At 39.8% G+C, this 25,151-nt stretch overlaps 1 protein-coding gene across 1 annotated transcript in view; it reads left to right on the top strand.

Moving 5' to 3' along the window:
* LOC133977923 (zinc finger E-box-binding homeobox 2-like) overlaps positions 1-24,151 on the top strand; it is a 29,520-nt gene extending 5,369 nt beyond the window's left edge. The window contains exons 2-8 of the mRNA XM_062416222.1: positions 16,157-16,444; positions 18,854-19,063; positions 20,455-20,648; positions 20,827-20,938; positions 21,207-22,738; positions 22,898-23,081; positions 23,259-24,151. Coding sequence (XP_062272206.1) covers positions 16,157-16,444; positions 18,854-19,063; positions 20,455-20,648; positions 20,827-20,938; positions 21,207-22,738; positions 22,898-23,081; positions 23,259-23,890 — 3,152 coding nt within the window. The 3' untranslated portion in view covers positions 23,891-24,151. The remainder of the gene's footprint in view (positions 1-16,156; positions 16,445-18,853; positions 19,064-20,454; positions 20,649-20,826; positions 20,939-21,206; positions 22,739-22,897; positions 23,082-23,258) is intronic.
* The last annotated feature ends 1,000 nt before the right edge of the window (positions 24,152-25,151 follow it).

The following is a 25,151-nucleotide window of genomic DNA, read 5'->3' as shown; positions in this document are numbered from 1 at the left end:
AGGTTAAAACTATCCAGATAGGCAGGCTCTCTGCACACAATTTATAGATATGTGCTGTTTTATCACACCTCAAATTAAATTTGGAAACCCTGCTTCAGCTGTCATGTATTACAAGGCCCAGATGGGTGGCAGAGAGAGAGAGAGAGAGAGAGAGAGAGGAGAAAGAAAGAGACAAGGAGAGGAGCCTGGCAGGCAAGCAGACCCTCTCAGTTGGCTGAGAGTGTGACAGTATTTGTTACCAAGCGAGCTAGATATAGCAAGGCAGCAGGTTGAAAGAGGAACAGCTCGATATGTGGTGTGTATGAGCAACCGACAGGAGTGGGCTGGCATTTAGGATCTGCCCTGATCACTTCTAAAGCCAGAAAACCTCACACCTACTGGTTTGAGAAAAGGAGCAGCGTTTGTGGTTTACCAGTTTAACACACCAGTTTACAGTGCAACATCCCTTTTCTTTCATTCTTTGTGTCTTTCTCTAAGATCATTAAAAAAAAACGTTCAATATTTTAAGGCATATATTTGTATATTCAAAACTTTTATTTCTCCTCATTTTTATCTGTCTTTCCACTCACCATTAGCAATACACACCAACCACAGCAGTACATAGTGTATAAAAATATTATAAACCTTAAACTAAAAATAAATCGTCAGGAAATTGTGAAAAAGGACCATTACAAGTTTCCAGAATCAGTGTTGGAACTGAGTTTTTAGACGTACATGCCAAGAGGACTGGTTGATGAAAAATCCACCAGCCCAGTATTCTGTTTACTTCCACATACACATTAGTTTCAGTACATTTCGTTGAGATAAAAAGGCAATGTGACATTTATCGGTTCATGGTCACGAACGTTCCCCAGCTTCATTTTCTTTCCGATGACAAATGAGTTGTTTCTGCTTTTGTATTTGACATACTGGTGACACACAGTCATCACCACAACCTCAGCATCATACTGTAGCCGCCTCAATCTCCACACCTCTATTTCTTTTTTTACGTGCTTTGTCCTCTTTTTCAGTAGGTTCTCGTTTTAAAGATTGGTTAACTTCTTGTAAATATTGCTACATAGTTAGCTATTTAATTAATGGTAGCTAGCAGCAGACCAGCAGCAAGTAACAGTTTAGCTGAGAGCTGCGAGGTTGAGTAGCTGATGTCTCGTACAGTAAACAGTGCCTCGAAACTAGGAGTACTCAAGATGGTCTGTGGCTGGCACTCCTTTGCCTCAGTCAGACAGTCTCGAGCGCTCCTACAGTTTCCCGATACTATGTAGACTAAGTGGCAAGCTCTGGGTCTGAAAAGTGAAGCCACCAAAAAGTGTAATTCTATGAGATAGTCACCCTACTTCTCACTTGATTTATTGCCTTTGTAAACGTTTTCCTGATGTGTTTATATTCTCAATTGAGAGTCTGTTGTCTGTTGTGGATCCACGGAATTATAATACATCAATGATCCACGGAGATAGCCCAGGTGAAAAAAGTTAAACTTGGACTGACAACAAGAACGGCATGGGAGAGGTCAGCCAGGCAACTCCCTCTCCCTCCCTCTGTCTTCCTGTACCTGTGATCACCTGGTACCACCTTCATCTGACCTGAACATCCCACCCTCTGTCCCACATACACACACACACACACACACAGACACACACACACACACACACACACACACACACACACACACACACACACACACACACACACACAGATATATACACACAGTTACCTGAGAAGGAGTAAACACATTCCACTGTAGAGAGAACATGCTTCAGTGATTTTTAGGTCCACCTGTAATGATAAAATATTATATTAAAGACCCCCTCCAAACAAAAACAAATTAATCATCAAAGACATATCAGCAGCGAAATAAGCAGTCAATGCCATGGCTTAGTATTTCCATTTTGATTGTTCTTGCTTTGTACCAAGGACAGTCTGAAAAACACAGTCAGGCAGGATTTCCTATGTCACATATCTAAGGAACCAATCATTTATAATGAAAGATAATTATTTGCTGCATCTGCCTTTGCTGGTTTTAACTGACAGCTGATTCCAGTCTGCATGAAAAGCTGAGTCCAGCATATCCAGCTTTCTAGAAAAGTTTAACAGTTAAACACTGTCTCAGTCCGATCAGATTCATTTTGTTATCCGGTGATCAAACGTTTACCAGAAAAAGTGATGCAATGGCTGGCCTGGTTGTGTATCGTTTAGCTTGGCTAACAAACCAGCCTGCTAACCCCTCTTCTGCTTCCATGAACACGGCTTCCTCTTGCCTCTTTCTAGTCTGCTATGCCAGTTCCCCTGCCACAGGGCACTGTGTCCTCAAGGGCTGCAGTCTGCTGAGCACCATGCTGCGCTTTGGTGGAAGCAAGGCTGCAAGGTTGTGGATAAGGTCCAAGGTTGAGTCATGTTTAGGGATGGGAATTGAAAAGATTTTATTGATATCAATGCCATTATCGATTCTGCTTATCGATCCGATTCTTTATCAATTCCCTTCTCAGTTCCTGATCAATTCTTTGTGTGGAAAGAAGTTACTATTACTATCACTGTCCAATACTGATGAGCTGCAGGGATGTTGAGGTGAGACAGACTGAGCACCAAGTTATGTTCTTCACCTCAGAGTTGGTTTAAGTTGTTAAATGATGCAGTGTGTGTTGGTCAGCTGGTCTTGTTTGTTACTGCTGGATTGTGCTGTGCTGCTCTGCTAACGTTAGCGTTAGCTGAGTGATGGTGTAGAAAGTTCACAGTAAACTTCACATTTGTCTAATAAAGTTAATTATTTAGCCATTAAATCAAAACATGCTTGCAACCGCTGCAGTTTTTGAAAATGAACTACAAGATAGCTGAAGATAACTTTAGCGTGTGCACACTGTAGACAATCGGGGCTGCACTTCCCTCACAGATGAGTCCGCCTTTTCTGTTCTGTTAACACCACACACCTGGGCATCGATAAATCATACGATCCCGATGGATCAGACAATTTGGAACCAGTTCTAAACTGGATCCGGTTCTCAATTCCCATCCCTAGTCATGTTGTCTGCACACTTACTCAGGTTAAGAGAAGAGTCCCAAACACTCTTGGCTGGAGAAGCCACTGCACTGCTGCACGCTGCCCTGAAAATATTTCCATATTCAGAGATTATGCAATTTTTAATGATGGAGAAGGAGTAATGTAGTGGGGTGCGAAATGACGATGTTAGTCCACAGTGCACATTGTATCACTTCAGTTCCATGAAGGAGCAAAGTCCGCTAGCAAGAGGCGTAACAGCACCAGCGTGGCAAGCATCTCGTATCACATCTGCAGTCTGCTGGTGAAATCCACAGCAGTTTTAATGTCCTGCTAGGAAACTCACCTGCTGCACATCACATTAAACTGACAGCCTGGTTGCAGGTAAATGTTTAGTGGTTAATTTGCCTGCTAACTGGTAGCACTAACCTGTCATACCACATGCTATCATGATGTCAGCTCAGGTTGACTGTGTTGGTGCCTTTTTTTAACGGTGTACATACTGCTAGTTATCTAAAACAACACACTAATGCCAACACCAACTGTTTGCTTTTAAGCTGTGAAATTAGTTTGGTTTTACCGTGAGTGTGGTGTCCAACTGCAATATCCATTTTAAACAATAGACTGCCACTACTTTTTACTGCAGCTTTTCACACCGGCTCTTATTTCTTCATGAGATTGTGTTAAAAGTATCTCAGTCTTCCATGTTGTGAGCCCCTAACCTTACACATAATTATGTGATAGACGATAAAGTTTTTTGAATCTTGAATACTGTTGAACGTGCAGTCTTAAAAACAAACATGAAAACAGTCTGATATATGCTATATCACTAATTGTCATGTCATTTTTAGGATTTTAAAGTTATAATCATACCTTTTTGCAGAATACACACACATCAGACATTACTATTCCATGTCTTCTGGAAAGGATCTTTACATTTTACATGCATCTTTTTATTTCGAACTCCCTTTTTCTCATTCTCAATCTCTGTGTTTTTTTCTGTCAGTGTCTCATTTTAACACATTTTCAATTTGTCTCTACTAGAAACTTAAATGCAGTAAAGCCATTGAATCTGCTGATTCATTAAGAAATTCATATTGTTAATGAATCACCAGCAAAATGAACATTCATTAATTTAGTCAGTCACAGTTATTGGAAAGAAAAGAGAATGTAGTCATTTGTAGTCTTTTCAGGACACTGGTCAAACACCAACTCTTACCTAGAACAGAGCAAAGATGTTTGCTAGCAGTGTGCAATGCAAAGTAATCTTTGGTAGCTCAGGTAATGATAAAGAACAGGATCCATGCACCGGAAGTATTTTGGGCTGGAAAGGAAGCAACGCAAAGAAACTTATCAGTATGCACTAGTCCACTCTGTCTTTTATCACTGAATAACAATCTAGTAGATACTCTTATCTCATCTTTTTAAAAGAATTTCTCATGTTACGTGGCAGGTTATATTTTTGTTGCTATTGCAAAATTACAAAAAGAGTGGGGGAGGAGGTCAATTTAAATGTCATTCACTAATAAATGAAAATGAATAGGCAAGGAGAACAAAAAACATTCTGAGGTTGAACAAAATCAATTTCTTTTTCCTCTTCAGTTGTGCGGTCGACTTTTGTACCTCAGGGAAACACTGTAGTTATGATTATACAGTGCATGTGTCCAACATTGAGCAGGGGTGGAAGGGGGAAGTAAGTTATAAGGCAAACTGGCAGCATATCAGAGGGAGGTAACGTCATCTAAATGATACTAGTAATAGATAGGTGTGAATGTGTCCAGGCCTCATATGTGGACAGGGCTCTGCATGTCAGACACAGATCTGGAGGGTTTAAAGCACTTCGCTGACTTCATTGTGATTATTTTCTTTTTCTTCCCTTCACAGATTTTTCTGTCTATCATCTGTTGCCTTTCTTTTTTCTCTCCCTGTTTTCCTACTCTTTCTACCTTATCCTTTTAACTCCTCTTTATCTTCCTCTCCCTCTACATCAACTCCTCCACCTCCTATCTCTTTCACTCTATTTCCATTTTTATCCACTCTTCTCATTTCTTCCCTTCTCCCTACATCTCTATCCATCCTCCGCTCCTCCCCACTCAGGCTCCCCCAACCCTTTACGGTCGCCATCACGGCCCCCCCTCCTTGAGCGCCTCCCCTGTCCCACTGACACCACACGCTGCTCCCATCCCCCGAAAACCACTTCAAACAGCCAGCGCCATCAAAGCCCACAGTCAGTCAGCCAGGCAGTCAGCCAGCCAGCCAGCAAGGCAGCCAGTCAGCCAGCCTTCTGCTTCGACTTAAAATTACTGTCGTCCCAGTCGCAAGGCTGCTTTCCTCTTCTGATACACATCAAAGATCCTCTTAAACTCCCCAAGTTTGCTTTTTAAACCTTTCTTCTTGTTGAGTCATTTTTATATACGTTATTTCACTGGTTGAGGTTTTGCTCTCTCTCACTCTCGTTCTCTTTCTCCATCATTTTTTTTTTTCTTCAACTGGGCCAGGTCAGTAATGACATGCACACACTCTCTTGTGCGGTTCTGCTGCCTTTGCATTTTTCTCTGTGACTTTAATTAGTCTCTTTTTCAAGGCACTGGTTCAGGCTTCACATGTACAACACAGCAATCACACATTCAAGTACATAAAGCTGCAGATAAGTATGTATGTAAATTAATACCCAGTATGACTCATAAATCACCCTTATCAGAACTGCATAGACACATAACTTTAATAGTGTGTCTTCCTCTTTTTTTTCTCTCTGTATCTCTTATGTGCGCATGCTAAAAAGGCAAAGTGACAAAAGAAAGCAGAGAGACAGCACGGCAGGGACAAAGAGAGAGAGAGAGAGAGAAAGTAAATGGTGTGTGCAAAGTAAAGATGATAACAGGAGAGCAACACATTAGAAATGCGATTTTTCTCTGTTTCTAAGTCTTTGAGGTCACATGTGGTCACTGGAAAAGTTTCGAGTAGCACCATCTCTCAGCTGTAGAATGTAATGTCAACATGCGCCAGAGGATGGCGCCCCGTCTGTATGTTAACCAGACAGGAACTGACTGCCAAGTCTCATCTGCAGGCTGTGTCAATTAAAACAACATTTATCACGACAAAAACAAAATCTTTTGTCATATAATAAAGTTAAATTTCATACCTTATACATGTATTGAATGTCTTCTGAGCTGAGCATCAGTAGATAATTGTCTATGAGTATCATTGCATGTTCTGTGCTAACTACCAAGACACTTGTCTGTCTTTATTTTTTTATTTTTAATAGTAGATGTAGAGGAATAACAGGGAAATATTATTAATGTTGTAAGTGGCAGTAGTAGTAAGAGTCATAATAAGAGTTGAGTTATTTTTCTACAAGCATGTGTTGACAATACCTTCATATAGTCTGCTTTGAGTTTTGACATTTTAATGTTAATTAAAATCTTAATGGGTTCCTCACAATTCATTATAAGGGGATTTCTGTATCTTGTATTTTAAAGCTGCTTTGAGTGGTTAGATTGAGACATTTTGGGATTTAATACAGTTAATTGTCCTTTTCAAGAACACCCCACCACATCACGCAGAACACCTCGAACAGATCTTATATACAGATGTTTAAAGTAGACAAAGTCAGTGGGATACCAGGCATATTTGTTTTCCCCTCAAAACAAATCTCCCGTAGAGAGTAACTGAAAGTTGCAGCTCTAGTTGAACTAACCAAATCCCACATTGTATAGCTGTTAAGCTCAAAGAGAAGTTTTATTTAGCGTGCACCCCTATTAAAAAACTTCAGAACCTTTGTGCTCCGTCAGAGAATGTTTTAATATTCTAAAGGAGCCACTATTGTGTGGTTTCTTGCGCCAACGTACAAAATAAAGAGCCACATCAGAAAGCTGGAACAGTCCCTGAGCATTTTCATGTGTAAAGAAAAAAGAGGGAAAACAAATTTGGAGGGGGGAGACAGGGGTATTTATAGAGTGGTGTGAGAGTCTTTGCAATGACAGGAGCCTAATGAAGTGGAGTTTGGGTTTTGATTCACGGTGTGGTGAGTGCGTGGGTCCCTCTGTGACCGTTACTGCATTCCAGCACCGATCCCTCGCTGCACGGAAACCAGTGCGGGCCACAGGGGGAGGCGGAGGGCCAACTCAAAATAACGTGTTCCTCTTACCGAGCTAACCTTTCTCACCAACGTCAGCCCTGGTTTCAGTGCACCAGATGCGTACAGGGCATGGATGCAAACTCAAACATGGGTGATGAGGCTATGCATATGTACAGACACCAACTCTCATACACATCATACATACAGTAGTTAGGCCAATTTGTCACTACCGGTGAGTCACTGACACGGTAAATGACTCAAATGATACAACCCAGCATGACATAGTAGGGAAGTCCAGAATGATGTTGGTAATGTTTCTAAGTTTAAGTGTGACATTTTATGAAAGCTGTGTAATAAGGAAGCGAGAAGGAGATAATACATGAGATCTGGGGCGGTAAGTCATCATGATTGTAGAAACGGTGTGAATGTTCTGAATGTTATATTGCTGATAGAAAAACTAGGAGATTCATAAATAGTTTGAATTTGTTTAGAAAATTGAACTAAATATCAAATTATCTTAAAATTTGTTTTTACATAAACTGTCCGTATCTTTGCAATTTGTGACAGCAGAACAGTTTAATTCATTATCCTTCTGTTTAACTGTAGAGACTATTGTGTCACTGTTCAGAAAGTAACACTTCAACAGAAGTTACACGAAACTGCTTTGAAGGTAAAGGCCGGTGTAAAAAAGGTGAAATCATTTGATAAATGTCACAGTGGTGGTCTACAGGACAGGTAAACATGGTGGCAAACATGTAGGCAGCAGCATACAGGAAACCACTAAAGGAAGAAGACAACCACACAGGCTCTTTGCACACCTCTTCACTCACACCTTGCCTCATTTCTGCAGAAAGAAAAACTGATTGTTGCATTTTTTTGTGCATACAAATTATTAATCCTGTTTGGTAAACAGCAAACGGTAGCAGGTGTTATTGTCAGAGCAGTACATCTTTTTTTGTCGTTTCAGCAGTCTTCATTTTTGCAGTATACCACATAGCAGTTAGGTAAAAAAACGGGGGCTGACGCTAGTCATAGAGAAAACTTTCTCAAATTGAATTTTAACTGTGGTCACTGTTCTTTTTCATTTCACTCCTACTCTTTTCTGTTTTCTGCTGTCATTGAAAACAAAAGAACCCATAAAAAGAGAGACTTGAAGTGCTCATCCTTTTTGAACCCTGTGGTTTGTTTTTGGTGATCACCTCCTTTAGTAAAATCCTGTACATTAAAACAGCACTTTATCCACTGTAAAAGATAACAGTTATTATAAGGACACACTGAATGATAATCTAGTTATCTAGTAATGTGTCATTGTCTCTTTATGTTCTACCTGAAAATGCAAAACTATTCATTTTGAAGTTCCTGTGGAGACAGATATCAACTCTGTGTAAGTTAACATCATTATAGGCTACAAAAATATTTCATGGTTGTTGTAGAGTTGACTCGCCACAATCTAAGAATATAGAGCTTGGGTGGGAATCTACAAGAGGGGATGAAAGTATACCCTGCAAGCATGTTTCTCCTTCTTCACGCCACCTCTCCATGTGTGTCTGTATATGCAGTTTAGTACACCGTAGCTCCAAGTGAGTCACAATTCACAGTTCTCACACCTAACCAGCACATATGCACGTGTGCACCTTTGTGGTGTGATTACTGGTCTAGGCCACAAGTAATTTGGGACTCTTTTCCTGTCCATGTTCATGTTCATGTTCACTCTCACTACTCATTTTTCTTTTGTTGTTTCTGTGTCTCTCTCTCTCAAACACATTAACCCACGCAGGCATATAAACACAGAAAATGCTGTTGAGTGTATGTTTAGTCATGGTAATACATTTAAAAACACAGAACACACAACTCTAAAGAAAATAGTAACAAGAGTTAAAATGAGTTTGTGTGTTTAACACTCTGTCACAGCATCTTTGCGACACAGCAGAAAAATGTTGGCACCAGAAACATTTTGATCTCAATATAATACATGTAGTTAGAAGTCCCGCATGTGCGGCAAATGAAACTGTCCTGTAATCTTCATTAAGTGAATTCATGCACTCTGTACTCAGAGAACGTCAAAGCTACGCAAAGATGTGTAGCATGCATGGGTGAAGTGCAAAATGAGTAGGAGGAGATTAGGCCTATCAGATGAAAAAAAAAAAAGTCTAGGATTGAAGGTGAAAGATAAAGACAATAACAGACAAGACATTATCCTCTCAGTTTCTGCATGAGGTCGATTAGTTTGTCCGGCAGCACACGGACTGTACAGTAAGTAACAGCTTTGTTAACTATGTTTGGTGGTTTTGTTCGAAGTTATTTCAGCTTGTTTGCTGTTGGTTTAATCTGTTGGTGTTTTTCAAGGTCAAATGAAAGCAGGTTTCCAACTAAGTAGATGTGGTTCAGTGTCTGGTGCAGCGATGTGACATGTAGATAAAGAATAACAGATCAGTAATACTGATATCAATTGATTTTCAGATGCCTGGGCCCTTTCAGAGCAGACATGGCAGCTGTACACAAGACCAGAGCATGTTACAGTTGGTGTCTTGGGGGCTGTGCTTTGATTTGCAGAGGCCCTTCTGAAATCGTTCTGAGAGCTCATATGTGAATAATGAAACTAACACTAGCGCACAGTCACACTAAAAGTGCAACTCGTTGACAAATCAACTTTGTGAGTTGTATCAGTGAATGGCTCAGTGGCTTTGAAGCTAATAAAATGCCAAAAGGGGTTCTGTTTTTATGTCACAAGGGCCCTAATTGAGCAGAATCATTAAAAGCCACATTGAACAAAGGCGAAATAGTTTCAATACGGTGTTTGTTGTCAATTTAGAGATCACTGCTTAGTGTGCAAAATTTAGCTCTTGTCTTTGCAGAGTCGTAATCAATATGAGCGAATTGGCTTGGTGTTTATTTCTTGAGCTGATTGTTCTGCGCACTTCTACGTCTCTCACAGTGCAGATGTTACCCCTCGGCTACACATTCTGTGGTGGTGGTATAAATGCTCTGACAGGGCGGTGTCTCCTAATGAGTGGGACATCTAAAGGCACGGAGCCGTGACTTTGCTGCTGTGGTACCGCATGAGCTTTAACTTTACTATCTCTCACTTAGATATTCTTGGAGCATCGCGTACACTCACACACACACACACACAATTATTGTCATGTACTTCTTTACTGTGTTTGATCCTGCTGTAGTCCTCTGCAGCAGCAAGCCAGTGTTGCTCCCCGTTTGTGCCGACAATACAAGTTTGTTTGCTTTCTGTATTTCTCTATACCCTAGTTTGTGTCTGTATGTGCGAGTGTGTGTCGAGGGAATTTCCCTTTGTAGCGTGTTTTTCACAGTTCACCATCACTTGAAGGATTTGTGTCAGGGACAGTTTGACACTGTAGCTTTCTGTCTCTTTCATCCTTTTCGTCTTTTAATCCCCCAATCCCACTGTCTCTATGTTGTCTCTCTTTTTCTTTCTTTCTCGCTCTCAGTGTAGTTTGTGCTCGGTACTATATTCTTCATGCAGCATTGTCTCTGCAACTCTCAATCTCACTGTTGTCACCACCTTTCCCTTACAGACACACCACAACATTGTATACCATACATACACACTGCAACAATGCAAATCACATATTGCACCACACATGACATTTTAGCATCTCCATCTCAACACTAATGTGACTTTTACAATCCCCATCTCAGGGTCACAGTTTCAGTCTTGTTTATTCACACCAACCATTTGCTGCCTTTTTTGTTTGTTTGTTTGTGGCTCATTGCCAGCCAGCAAAGAAATGACTGTAATCAATTGAACTAAAACTTGACTGACTTAGTCTTTCATATCAATGTGTTTGTGGTTATTTTCACCATCATTAGACAAGAATGTTTGCACTTCCTCCTCTCTGACCACAAAAATGCAATAAAATTGCTGCAAAACATCGCATTACCACCATTCCTATTGGTTAACATGTAATTTAGAGCATTTAATCCTCAATTTGCTGTCAGCATTCATGATATAATCTATAAAACATTTGGATAAATTGAAATTAAGAGTTGCATTCCAAAGTGAGGTAACCACCAAGGGGAAAATTTAGGAATAGGTTTTCAGTAAATTAAACTCACTTTGAAATATTATTAATATCATACACTCTACTATGATTTTAGAGATGACAACATTTTGAAATGATACCTGTTTTCAGTGAATGATGGTGTGTTCATTATGTATTTAGTGCATTAGCAATAACAAAAGCAGGTAGATAAAGCACGACCTACACGTGGGCATGTGTTTTTTCTCACTCTGAGTGTTGTTAGGGCAGGTCAAACCAAACTATACCAAAGCAGGCCAAGGTGCCAGAGTCAAAAGCAACAATCACTCTGTGAGATAGAGAGAGCGTGAGTTGCTTCTAAGATGAAGGATATCAGGTGGGAGGTGTTTGTTCTTGGTTGTGGTCCTCCCCTGACTCATTGTACGAATGTCAGTCAGCAGGTATGAATTGGAGAGCCGACACAGTGATAACTTTCTAAATGACATTTTTGATTTCTGAGATATATTTAAAGGAGTAGTCACCATGTCGACATGAGTGTGCTCTACAGATGAACATGGATTACCTCGTCTCTGAACTGCTCTCATAGGTATTGTAAAATGACAATACACACATTTTCCTGCACTAGCTTTTTGTTTAGTGTGTGGGTGTCCATGACTCTCATGTGGTAATTTATTGATTTCAAAATAGTAAGTGTTGTGTGTGAAACCGTGTCTTCTGACACGTCACAGTTTTAACAGCATTGGCGAGGCATGATTTCAAGTACTAACTGAAACTATATAAAGTATGTAAAGTATATATATTTATTTTTATATCAATAAGAATTATTTTACCAAAATGTGGTGGATCAGGTTTTAATTATGCCTCAGTTTATTCAGCTGACTGTGTCACTTCTTGTCTCTGACATTTTTACCACGTACACGTTGTGTCGTATAAAATGATGAAATGTCACTGTAGTGTGGAATGTGTATATTTGTCATATCAAACTTGTGCATTATGTCATGAAGAGCAACACTGATATTATTTCATCTGGAAAATGGGAAAAACTAAATATTTAATTGATTTAAAAGTTTTGAAAGTGATATGATATAAAACTATATATTATATTAAAAAGTGATGACATTAAACAAAAAATAGAAATCCTGGTTTAAAAATTGAAAAAAACATACATTTTTATTGTAGAAAAAACATAGATCATAAAAAATCTATTTGATTTCATACATAATTTACATTTATGTAGTACTCTGTTGCATAGCATACTGTAATTTTTACAGTATGCTATGGTCTGTTTTAATTGGTTCTAATGTGTGTATAACAAGAACTATACGCATTCATATTAAATTCAGACAAAATATTTCTAACACATTTAATTACATTTTTATATAAAGGTATTAGTTTGTTTTTAGTTTGGATGTTGGTAGTATTTTTGTCAGCTACCAAAGCTATTAATTGGGTAGTTGTTAAACTATTTGATAAAAAATAATCTATTAACTATTGATACAATTTCTATACCATTATTATGGCGTGTATGTAAAGATTGTGAATTGTAAAAATGAACAGAACAGTAACGATTACATTATGCGGTAAATGAGGCCTGGCCTTGTTTGTTGCCATCTAAAACCAAAAGAAACAAACAAGGTAATTTCTAGGTAATTATTGCGTGCTTACCATTTGGCCACATAATTACTAAGCCAATAGCAGATCACATGTGTGCATCGTAAAATAAACTGCAGCTTAGCGTGTTGCTGTACAGTAGATGCCCTCTGGGATATAAACAGTGCAGAATCAGACTAGCACTGGAACTATCTCTCTGCTGTTGTGAACTAGTGTAAAAGAAATGTTAAGATGATTTTTTCCCCCTCTATCTTAAGTGACTTTTTTTATTGTGGTCTGCATTTTAATGTGGTAAAATGTAGTTTTGCGTGCCACACACACATTTTTGCACGTGGGAATATTCAGACATTATTCATCTTGCTATTTTTCTTATAAAGGTCATCATTTGTTAAACTTCAGATTAGATCCAAGATGAATCACAAGCCTTTTTCTGCTCCAGATAACGAGAACAACAATATGCTTTATCAAAATGAAATTCTGAATTTCTGACTAGTGTCATAGGCTGAAAATGAAGATTTGTTTCTGGCAGGCAGGCTGTCAATCTTTGCAATCTTCAGTCACTGTCAGTTCGGGAAAGAGACAGACAGATTAAAATAGTGCTGCAGTGTTTAATTTGAGCACAAACCATCAGAAAGAGTCCCCAGTAGACCTAGTGATCAACATTGTCAAGCATGATGCAGCACAGTTCGGTTAACACTTTCTGGATATGAGTCACGTTCTTCCCACGCACACTACAGTGCATGCAAAATAGCACTCCTGTTTTCTACTGTGCTGTGCTGTTTGTGTTCAGTGTCTTCCAACAAATTACCCATTCTTAAAGGGCTCACATTGCATGAATTCATCTCTCTTAAACTCCTTTGTACCTTGACACACAGTCTCTATTTGCAGGCAATCCCAAACCTCCTGCGCTGTTCAAAGATTTAAGCAGCTCCAACAAAAAAAAAAAAGACTTATTTGAAGGATGCTATTGCTATCCAAATAAATAAATCAACGGGCCAGATAATGAAAGCCATCCCAGCATGGCGCTGCTTTAATGACAGCGCATATACGCTCAGTGTCACTCACTGTCATGGGAGGGAAAATTAGAGCCAATTTGACGCTAATCTGGACCAGATTTTTCTCTTTTTGGGCTCAGTGGTATGTCCTATCATCCCAGGAAACTCCTGCAGGGCTCATAGGTCGACCTCAACTACATCATATAACTTCATAGCTGCCTGCTGTAGAGAAGCACATTTGATGACCAATTTCATCCCCCATAAGAACAAGTCATTCTTCCTCATGTAAGCAGAGCAGCACTGCACAGAGCAGAGGCTTTGTTACCGGCCCCTGGTGAATCAGAGTTTTGCATGTGCTAACTTTTAACAGGGGCGTAATCAAGCAGGGGCACTAAATACAACTTGCTGATGCAAACAGATACATATGTAGGCGTTACATTTAGAGATTAGCAATAGGCTCATCAGCAGAATATGTGAAAATTGTTCAAGCGAAGTGCTTTAGGTGTGTGTTGCGGGCCGCCCCCCTGTACATCTCTGGGTTCCCTTTTTCTCTTCCCGTAACAGGGTGAGTATTATCTGTATGTGTCTCATCAATGCCCCCACCCTCCACCCTCCTACCCCACTGTAGTTACTGGCTTTTGTCACTGTGAGTTGCTGTAACTGTGTGCAGAGGGGTTAAGAGCAAAATGCTCATCAATAATTGTGTCCACCAGTCAGTAAGGGTGTAGTTGGATCATCTCAAACTAAATTTAAAATCTTTCAAGAGTGACTTTGTGTTGTTTTGACAGTTCAGTGAATAAACTTTGTTTGCGTTTGGTGAAATTGAATGAGCTATGAAACCTTATTTTCACTCTGATCTGGTGAAAAGAGGCACAACATTCTGTCACGGCCAAATTTATTTAAAACAAACAAGAAGCATGACGAAGATATTGTCTTGCGACCTTTATCAGATACCGATCAGAAACTTTATATTCACAACAACACGATAAGAAGAGTTGGCTCTTTGTATGTTGGCATAGTCCATTTTACCCCCTCGACAACATTTTGGCTTTTTCTGATGACGTATTTCAAAGGCGCTGGCAAGGAGGCTTCTTGTGTTCTTAAATGGTCATTACTTGGTTGTGATTAGATATTGCCAATCAGTGAAAAGAAAACAGAGAGTCCTCAAAAAAAGCCTTGGAAATAAGAGTCTACAGCTGAAATCCCAGGCATGTGTTTGTGATTGTCATTTATTGTCTTTGCCATGGGAAAAAGTAATGCGCCTTTCAACTTCTGCTCTAGTCCGGGCACCACCGAGGGCATACTTTTAAATTTCAATATTTGATTTATATTTCTTCTTATTGCCGTACTACATCCCTGCTGCATTGTTATAAATGATTTGTACAAGTTGCATATTTCCTAAAAATATAAATTTAGACATGAAGTTATTTTTCAACACATGTTATGTTCTTTAGGATATTATTTAACATAAAGAAAGTTGGAAGAGATTGTTTTTTAAAAATGTCAAATAATTCTGCAAACAGTAAATATTACAAAATAATTAGATTAGACAAACTGTATTTTATTTGTTGAAGTTCAATCACCTAAATAGCTCTGACCTTAATTAGATATTATTAATATCATTTTTTAATTTATTTTAAAATATATTTTGATAAGTCAGTCTGAAAATGAGAGCTACACTTCACTCAGTACTAGCCGAGTAAAGCTTTCCCTTTGTAAACTGAGCTGAAATTCATCAGAAACTGCTATTAATGCTTTATATTTCCGTTTTTGTACTTTTTGTAGTCCGTAAAATATTTGAAATATCATAATTTCCAAAAGGAACCCTCCTCTTGCAGTTATGAACTTCTGTTGCATAATTGTTAATGTTGCATACTGAATATTTTGAACACTTAATAATCTGTACATCAAACCGCAGAAAGCCATATGTAAAATTTCATGATAAGAGAAACACTGAACAACTTCACATGAAGCTTTAATTACTCTTGCTTACGGAGGAACACAGCTACAACAAATATAAATGCATACAAAACTGAAAACAAATACTAATGCAGTTGCTTCTTTTTCTGACTTCAAACAACAAGTAAGAATTTATAAAACTTTTTTTTTGAATTTCTGGTTATGTTTTTCCCCGCTTTGGTTTCAGTTCCTGATGTTTTCTTTCTTGTCTTTTCTTTTTTTTTCCTTTTTTCAATAATGTAGCACTGAGTCTGGATTCCATTGTTCCAGATCTATAGCTCTGCCCACTAAATGCCATCAAAAACCACAAAATATTAATTGGCATCTGATGTTAAATGTGGATGTAAGACACATGTTCATAAGATGTTATTTTAAACTCATTTGAGGATACAATCTAACATTGCAAAGTGGTACATCTCTAATGAGCAGACTCACGTTTAAACCTCATTCATCAGGTGGAGTCAGACTCTTTTCTCTCTCCTCAACTTTTTTCTCTTCTCCCTTCTCACAGTGGATGCTGAGCAAGTGAGTTCACTGGGGTCTGAGGGGGAGGATGAGGTGGGCCTGTGGAGCCTGGAGCCCCAGGACTGCCAGGAGAGCCTGGACAAGACGAGCCTGACGCCCAGCGAGGGGACGGAGGAGCCTGGCAGCCCTGCTCACTCCACACGGCCGCAGAGCCTGAGCCCTGGCAGCAGGAACTACTGGGCGCAGGTGGAGACGGAGACTGAGGCCACGGAAGACGGGACCGCTGTCTCCGCCACCGACAGAGGGGGAGATCAGGAACCGATGAGGATGTACTGTGAGTTAGATCCTTACAAAACAAACTATATCTCTGTCTTGTTTGAAAACTGTTACTATATAACTAAATGCTATTTTAAGTTCAGCCCTGTTTTTCTAAACTCCTCAGTAGTCCTGTTTCTGTCCCTGTAGATAGACTGAACAAGAGAGCAAATAGTAACTGTATACTGTAAAATAGAGTACAGTAAGTCAGTTCAATAAGACTGCTGTGTTGGACATTACAGTACGTGTAAACACATTTACACTGTTTTTCTGATGCAAGACCCCCTCCAGTTTCATGATGCTTTTCAAAGCCCTCTAGATACACCTTCATATCAGCTCCTTGTGAAACCATGCCTTCCCTACAAGCTGTTCCTTTTTTTCACTGTTCTCTTTGAAAAGGCAGCCTTCTGAAAGCATGACAAAAGAACTCATCCCACACAATGTCACAATATTTCCATGCATCAAAGAGGTGACGTTACGGTACTGAAATCAGCACTGCGCGACGTGAGGCTTTCCCTTTTATTTAGGAGAGATCAAAGGCTCACGCGGCTTGCCTACTAACAATCACTTAGCTCCCTCGCCTCGCGTGATTTGGCCTTGCCTGATGAAGGCAAAGCTGAGTTTTTACAACACTCAACCACATAGGCTCTTCCCTTCACCACATAAAAAACAGCTCAAAATATGCCAACATCTGCAAAGATTTGAAAAATCTTCCTCAAAGTCGCTGTAAGCAAAGCTGACTGGCTTGAGTTGAGATAGGAGGCGCCCCCTCTTCTTCACGTACATCTGTGGCTTTCTTTCTCTGCCTGTCACTGCACTTAAGGGCAGAAATGAGAAAGAATTCTTAAAATATTGTTTTTATATCTGGCCAACTAGTTCCCAGAATTTATTGTTTTATCTGTCTGTCTTTAAGTAAACAATTTAGTCCCATTAGATTCAGTTGCACAGTGTCACTTTACAATTTATCCCCACTCTCTCTGCACACATACGGAACATGTACACACATTTATTTAATTCAATCATTTATTTATTTAAATCCTTGGAAAACACATTGAGAAAACTCATTTACAGTGGTGCCGAGGTACAGACATACAGTAAGAGCAGACAAAACTAAAATCACCAAAGAAAGCTGGGAGGCAGCAATAAAGGAAGAATACATGGCTAAAGAAAATAATGTTAAAAGGTTAAAGTGCAGGAATTGACAATGAGACAAATAAATAAGTAAAATAATAACAGCAATTAAAAGATGAAAAACTAATAATAACAATACACAAAATTAGCAAATAAACCTTAGAATTGTCTCAGCGGTATAAATGAGGTCATCTTAAAGTTTTTCTGAGGCATATTCCAAGTATGTGGGGCACAGTAACAGAAAGCAGACCTAACTTTGTATGAGGATGAGCCATGTCTGTGAGCGGGTACAACAGCTACCAGCGTTCCAAGAAAGCACAGCTTTATAAATAAATAAGAACAAATGCTGATCTCTCCTCTCTGATAGAGCAGGCTGACCTGTTTTTTTTGGTAAAGTAGACAATGGTGTGTCCAGTAACTCTCCAGTAATGAATCTTAATGTGGAGCGGTACACTGCATCTTTGAGAGTGGAACTGGCCACCTGCCAATAAATAACATCCCCATATCCCAATACAGAGAGGAAAACTGCTTCAACAATTCTTTTTCTTGGAAATAAAGAAAACAAAATGCATTTTAAAAAAGAAAGCCTGATTTCATTTACAGCTTTGATAACAACATGTCAATATGGAGTCTAAAAGTAAGTTTTTAATCAACCCAAATACCTATATATATATTATACCTATTATATATTTATAGTATCGCACTCTCTCTATTATGGGGTATTAACAGGATGAATTTCAAAAATATCATAGTCAATATTTCTTGCATTTGAAAACATCCATTTTGTCTTTGCACATAAAAGCATATAAACAAAGCATGTACAACCGCACTATACACTATATATGATTTATGTTAAACATGAAAATGTAATTGTTACATTTTCAGTTTCAACCACACTGACACACACGAGAACACTTATAAAAGGTTAAATTCAAAAGGCTGCTAAACAACAATCTACAAAAAGTCACATGGAAATCCCACACATTAATCTGTATCTACAATGAATGTTGTGTGTTTTTCTTAGCCTGCTCTTGTCTGTATTGTATTCATCACACTCATATGGAGTTCATGTTGCCTTCTCAGCCAATCTCAAAGACTTTTATCAGGTTAAATAATAAAAAGAAGAATCTGGTAGAAAGAGCTGGTTAGAGTTGGTATGTAGAGCTAATATTTTCCTGCTAATGTAATGAATAATTCTTATATATGCATCAGTATTTCATGTAAAAAATTACTAAAGGTTAAATATAGTTTAATTTATGGCTTTTTCACTTCCTCTTTATGTTTTCTCTGTTCCCAGGTAAGACCTCGGACTCCCAGAATGCCTTTGAGGACCTGGCTCACTATGAACTCCTGGCCCAGTTGAGGAAGGCCTCTACCTCTGCCAGTCTCTTGGACCATCTGGCCCATAATGGCACGGCAGCCATGTACCACCCCGGCAGCAGGCACGACGAGCTGCCACCCGCCATCTGGTCACCAGGAGCTCAGCACCGCTCACCTGAAAGAGCAGGTAGGTTGTAATGATACTGAATAGAAAATCAACAAGTCTGCATAATGAAAGGTTTCACCTGTTTGTTCTGGTGAATCGCTCGACTGACAGTAAATAGCGGTGATAAAGCGCATATCAGATTGTCAGAATGTCATTCTGAGAAAGTGTAAAGGAAAATGAAGACTGCGCATAACACACCAGTTTATCAACTGCAAATGGTTTGACCAGAGCCGTTATCAGAGTTTGAGAGAGGCCAACATATTCACACATTCATGTTCCAGCACTTCATGAACATACTATTACCAGTAGTTTGTTGTTATATATTTATAAAATTATAATATTTTTCTTGTTCAACATTTGGCATAAAATATATTAAGTTCATAAATAAAGTATGTCATACTTAGTATTTATTTAAATGTCACATGTAAAATGACTTATTCAAACATTAGGTCCAAACAATACTTTCCATTATAATTCTGTCAGCACATTAACCCTTACATACTGTTCAGGGTCAAATGTGACCCTGTTTTACATTTGGATCTGTAAAAACACCCTATACACATTTTGTTTAGCCACACTTTTCCTAATGTGACCCACAATATACAAAAAGGGAAATAAAATGTATCTTTTTTTAAATGCAGCTGATATACATTTTTATATATGCAAATGTACAAATGTGATTGTTTTGTTGTTGTTTATTTTTTTTTTTTTAAACTTCATATTCTATAAAAAAGTGATTATGAATGTCTTTTTCCTTCTATAAATAAATAGATTATACTCTTAACAGCTTCCTAAAGGATTAATCAAACATTTATAATGACTGATGGGGTATTTATAAATGTGAACTGGTGTAGAGACTAATTATGAGTCAGAATATGAACAGTATGTAAGGGTTAAATAAAACTACTAAAAAACATAGTCATGTTCTAATATTCAGACAAGGGTTAGGGTTAGGGTTAGGGTATAAATAGGGAATTAAAAAATCTGAGTGATCAGCTCAGCTAAAATTTAACTTGGCATGAGACATGATAGTACATATATTTCATTCTTATGTCAGTATGATGTTATTTAGATTGTTCTAGATCAGTATGCAACTTATATAATGAAGGCAGAACTTTTTAAAATACAATGTTTAAATTGTTTTTCTATTTTGGTCTGTAAAAAGTGAATGGATTTTTTTTTTTTTACATATACAGTTTACTGTAATTATATTTATTAATGGCGTGTGATAGGCTGGCAACCCATTGAGGATGTGCCCTGTATCTTTCCCAATGCATGCTGGGATAGGTTTTACCTCGATAACCCTGAACAGGACCAACAGTTATATGGATGGATATGTGTAATGAATGCAGTGATCATTTCCACAGTTCCTTTTTAAAAATGTCACCTCTCTCTGGATATGTGCGGTCCAGATGCAGGGAGGAGTCAGCAGGCCTGTCCGTTCTGTCACAGGATGTACCAGCGAGGAGCCTCTCTGAGGGACCACATAAAGTACTGTCAGGAAAGGGAGGGGGGCCACATGGTCTGTCCGCTCTGTGGATACACTGCCACCCTTAGGGCACAGATGGAGCGGCACCTGGCACTTCACAACCAAGTGCAGGACAAGGTGAGATATACTCAGAAGCAAGAGAAACTCACAACTCATAACTGTATAATTTTCATATTGAGTTAGTGTATTTATTTATGACATATTTACAGTGACACCCACACTTCTCCACCATCCCTGTAATTGCGGCCTGAATCTTTTAAAGTCTAAAACAAATAACAATGTCCTATCTTCCTAGAATGCCATTTCTTTGGATCAAGGCATTGAGACCAGGAAATTCAAATGTCTGCAGTGTGGGAAAGCGTTCAAGTACAAACACCACCTCAAAGAGCATCTCCGCATCCACAGCGGTGAGACAGAATAACATCAAAACAGTTGTAGTCACCCATCAATTATAGCTATTGTTTTCACTGTATGACTAACCCTCACTTATGTGTGTCAGTTGTATATGGTATGATTGATGAAACAGTTTGTCATGGAGACAGACAACAAGTAAAAATAATTTATGACAGGAAAAGACAATTATGAAAAAGAGGATAAGATCACACCCACGCACAAGGTATTTACAACCTACTCTTGGCCTTCTTTGACTAATGTCTTCTCGGTTTCATCCTTTAGGTGAGAAACCTTATGAGTGCTCCAACTGCAAGAAACGCTTCTCTCACTCTGGCTCTTACAGCTCCCACTTAAGCAGCAAAAAGTGCCTCAGTGGTGGAGGAAATGGAGGGGGAAGTACAGGAGGGACCAGCGGCGCATTTAATGGACATAGCCAAAGCTCCTACCACCACTCATTTCCAACGTCTCCCTCTGCAGGCGGGGGGAGAAACAGTAATGACAAGGGCTGTTCATTGACTTCACTTACCCAAGATAATGCCAGGCTTCTGGGCCGAGGACCAGAGGATCCTCACCAGCTTTCTCTGCAGGACCCCAACCAGAACCCCACAGGATTCCCCAGAGCGTCAGACCTGGCTCGGCTTTGGGACCCGTCAGCAGAGTTCTCCATGAGGACCAGTATCCTAAAAGGGACCGCCCTACTGCCTTATCTCCACTCTGGGACATTTGAGCAGATGCTGCAGGAGATGCTTCACAGGGAAGTGAAGAAAGATGAGGAAATTGATAGAGCAGGAGGATCCGCAATGGAGGAAAGGAGGGTGATTTACAACGGTGGAGGGCCTGACAGGAAGGTCTCACCTGACGGGAGTGCTAGAAGAGAGACAGCGAGGTCAGGTGAAGGGGAGAGGGGTGTGCTTGGAGTGCCATGTCGCTGGTGCTCGCAGCTTTTCCCCAACGTGGCGGTGCTCCTGCAGCACGAGCGCTACCTCTGTAAGATTAACCGCGAGGCAGTGGAAGTGCCTGAGGGTCTTCGGAGCAAAGACCACCCATCGCCACCTTTATTCTTCCCTAGATCTGCTCTTCAGCCTGAGAACAGCAAACCAAACGAAGTACCTAACGGTCTCCCTGGAAACAAATCACCATTACAGAAGACTCACTGGCAGTCTGTACCACAGCAGCTGTTGGTCGCAGTGCACTCTCCTCCTCAGCCTTGCCACGACCCTCTGTCCTCACGGACGTACTGGTCCAGCCAGGAAAAGGGCAGCCCCAGCCAGGCCATTAACCATTCCTCAGAGCTGTCATCACCTCAAGCCAGAAGAAGAGTTCCATCCTCAGGATTTGGTTCTCCTGTCTGCCTCGACCTCACTAGTTGTCCTCCTGAACTCTCCTCGCCTCAGAACCAGATCGGCAGCCCCTGGTCTGCACAGAACGAACCTCTTGACCTTTCGCTGCCCAAGCTGATCACAGACCAAGAGGGGAAACACAAAACTGTCAACGGCAACTTGGCCAGAGGAGAGAGGAGAGAGCTCGGGACCCAGCATCTTCGTCGACTGAGTCCAACCCAACCCAATCTACCCCTTCACCATCACCCGATGTACAGCAGGCCCGGAGCTCCTTTGTTTCCAGGCTCTTTATACAATGGATTTCCCATCTTTAACCAGTCTGGTTTAGGGCTTTCAGGGCATGACAGCATCACATCTATTCCATTTAGCCAGCCAGCAAACAGCCCTGGATTTCTCTCTCCAATGGCATTCATGATGGATACAGACCCAGAGGCTGCACTGAAAAAGATCCACCAGGAGAGACAAGCTCTCATTGTGAGTACAGCTTCTCTTTAGGATATGATGTGTAAATACTGAAAAACAGCTTCAAAAGTAATAAGAAATACATTAAATATGTCTAATCAGGTAGTATAATATTAGAATTAAAGCAGTATTTACTGTACAGTAATATAAATGTTCATGTTTTCTTTGCAGGGTGAGGTGTTACACCGTGGAGCTCTGGACTACCTCTCTCTAATGGATGAAGGGCTGGACGGAGATGGTGGACCAGGGAGGAAGAGACTGAAGAAGACAGACGAGGGGCTCTACGCTTGTGACATTTGTGAAAAAACCTTCCAGAAGAGCAGCTCTCTGCTTCGACACAAATACGAGCACACAGGTGTGTAGCTTGTGCACATACATATTTAGCTTGTGCCATTTCCTGTATAGATTTCTAAAATATATGTTTCAAATGTTTAAAACCCTCTTTAGATTTTAGTTAATTTAAAATCATTTAAAAATGTTGCACATTCTTTCTTTTATAAGATAACATTTAAAAAAACTGTTTTCATTACAGGCAAGCGTCCTCATGAGTGTAAAATTTGCAACAAAGCCTTCAAACATAAGCACCATCTGATCGAGCACAGCCGGCTGCACTCTGGAGAGAAACCCTACCAATGTGACAAGTGCGGCAAGCGCTTCTCTCACTCCGGCTCTTACTCCCAGCACATGAACCACCGCTACGCTTACTGCAGCAAAGACCAGGATCCAGACCAAGACCATGAGGACATGCCTCTCACCCCAGGGGCAGGCATCAACCTCGGGAGCCGCCTGGCTCTAGAGACCCCTCTGTCCATGGAGGATACTCAAACCCCACACTCTTTCCTCAGTGACTGCAGTCTGGATGGACCTCCAGAGGTCCTCAAAGAGGAGGAGGAAGAGGAGGAAGATAAAGAGGCAGGAGGTCATGGTCATATGGAAGAGGCAAATGTGAGTTTGTTAGGGGAGCAGGTGGAAGGTGACCCCAACCAAGAATCACAGAGAGAAGAGAGCAGAGAGCAAAATGAAAGAAACAGTTGTGATGTGGGGAACCATATTGACATTGCAGAGAGCCAGCTCTGGGACCGAGACACTGAGGACCAGAATGGAGACTTGGACAAATGTGAACTGAGCCTGGATATAACAGATTTACCCAGAATAAAAACTTAGGGTGACTTAAACAAGCAAATCAATGCATATACTGTATATATTAAGACATTTGATAGATTTTTCCTCTTATATATAACAACTCCATTGATTTTTAAATTTTTTTTTTAACTAATTTTAACTAATTTTACTCCATGAAAAATGCACAGAACTGCCAAAGCAGAGAGGACCTTAAAATGGATGAAGCCATACAAACCAAATATATCTGACTATACAAAATACAGTATTTCATTTTATCATGCAAAATAGACTTGATGTATCTATAGTGTTTTTTAGGCTATTTAACATGTGTCAGGACAGCTAAAACATTTGGTTTGGCTGTTTGGATTTTGTGTCATACATTCAGATCAAATCTCACTTTTTAGATGCTTACTGCTGCTGAACAAAGAAGAAATTTTAAATCCAAGATCCAGCAGGAAAAAATAGTTACTTTATTTGAAATATTGGTACTGTGAGATGCATGTAGATGCACACCAGCAAGTGGGTTAAGAAATCAGGCCCTGAGGAAGTTGTTTGTAGAGTGCTGCAGTACCAAAGCAGCATGTCATGCAAGACCAGAGGTGAAAGGTTACAGACGCAGCCATATACATCACATTTGCCTAAAGCTCTGAAACTTTATTTATTCTTCCAGTAAGTGCAAGTGACATTCACCTCTGAATATCCTGTGGTATTATTCGCTACAAATCTTTACCTCTCTTTTAGGAAATGAACAATGTATAATGTTTTACATGAAAAAAACACATGCAGCTATCACTTTGTCCCAAAGCCACTAAGTGCTCAAGTATATAGAATTATTTGGACTTATGTTATTTATGCTGTGAAATCAGAAGGTACAATCAGATTGTCTCTTTGGGTTAACTGTGGTGCTCAGTCGCTTTAATTAATCAGCAGTTTATTTAGTGTTTAAAGAAAGCTGTCAAAACAGCAAGAATTTCTTCGAGAAAAAAACTGGAGGGTGATTATTTATTTTTGAAACAAAAAGCAGTGGACTGCACATTTTTCATTGCATGTTGTTAGGGAACAGTCATTTCTGCGTGGGGTTTGAAAGTGGAAAAAGATGAGGTCAGTCTTGGGGGTTTTCCTCTGAGGGAGCAAATAAAACTTGCACTGTCTCACTGTTTGTGTAATAATCACACGGAGCTGCTTTATTTCATTCAATGCTAAAATGTCTGCTATTTCTCATAATAATTCACATGTGCTACAGCCTGTTTTCACACACCCCCCGGAACAATAATGTTTCACACATTTTGGGTTGTCTGTTGAG

Source organism: Scomber scombrus, chromosome 3 (assembly GCF_963691925.1).
Source record: "Scomber scombrus chromosome 3, fScoSco1.1, whole genome shotgun sequence".
Classification (NCBI taxonomy): domain Eukaryota; kingdom Metazoa; phylum Chordata; class Actinopteri; order Scombriformes; family Scombridae; genus Scomber; species Scomber scombrus.
This window is presented reverse-complemented; position numbering and strand designations above follow the sequence as displayed.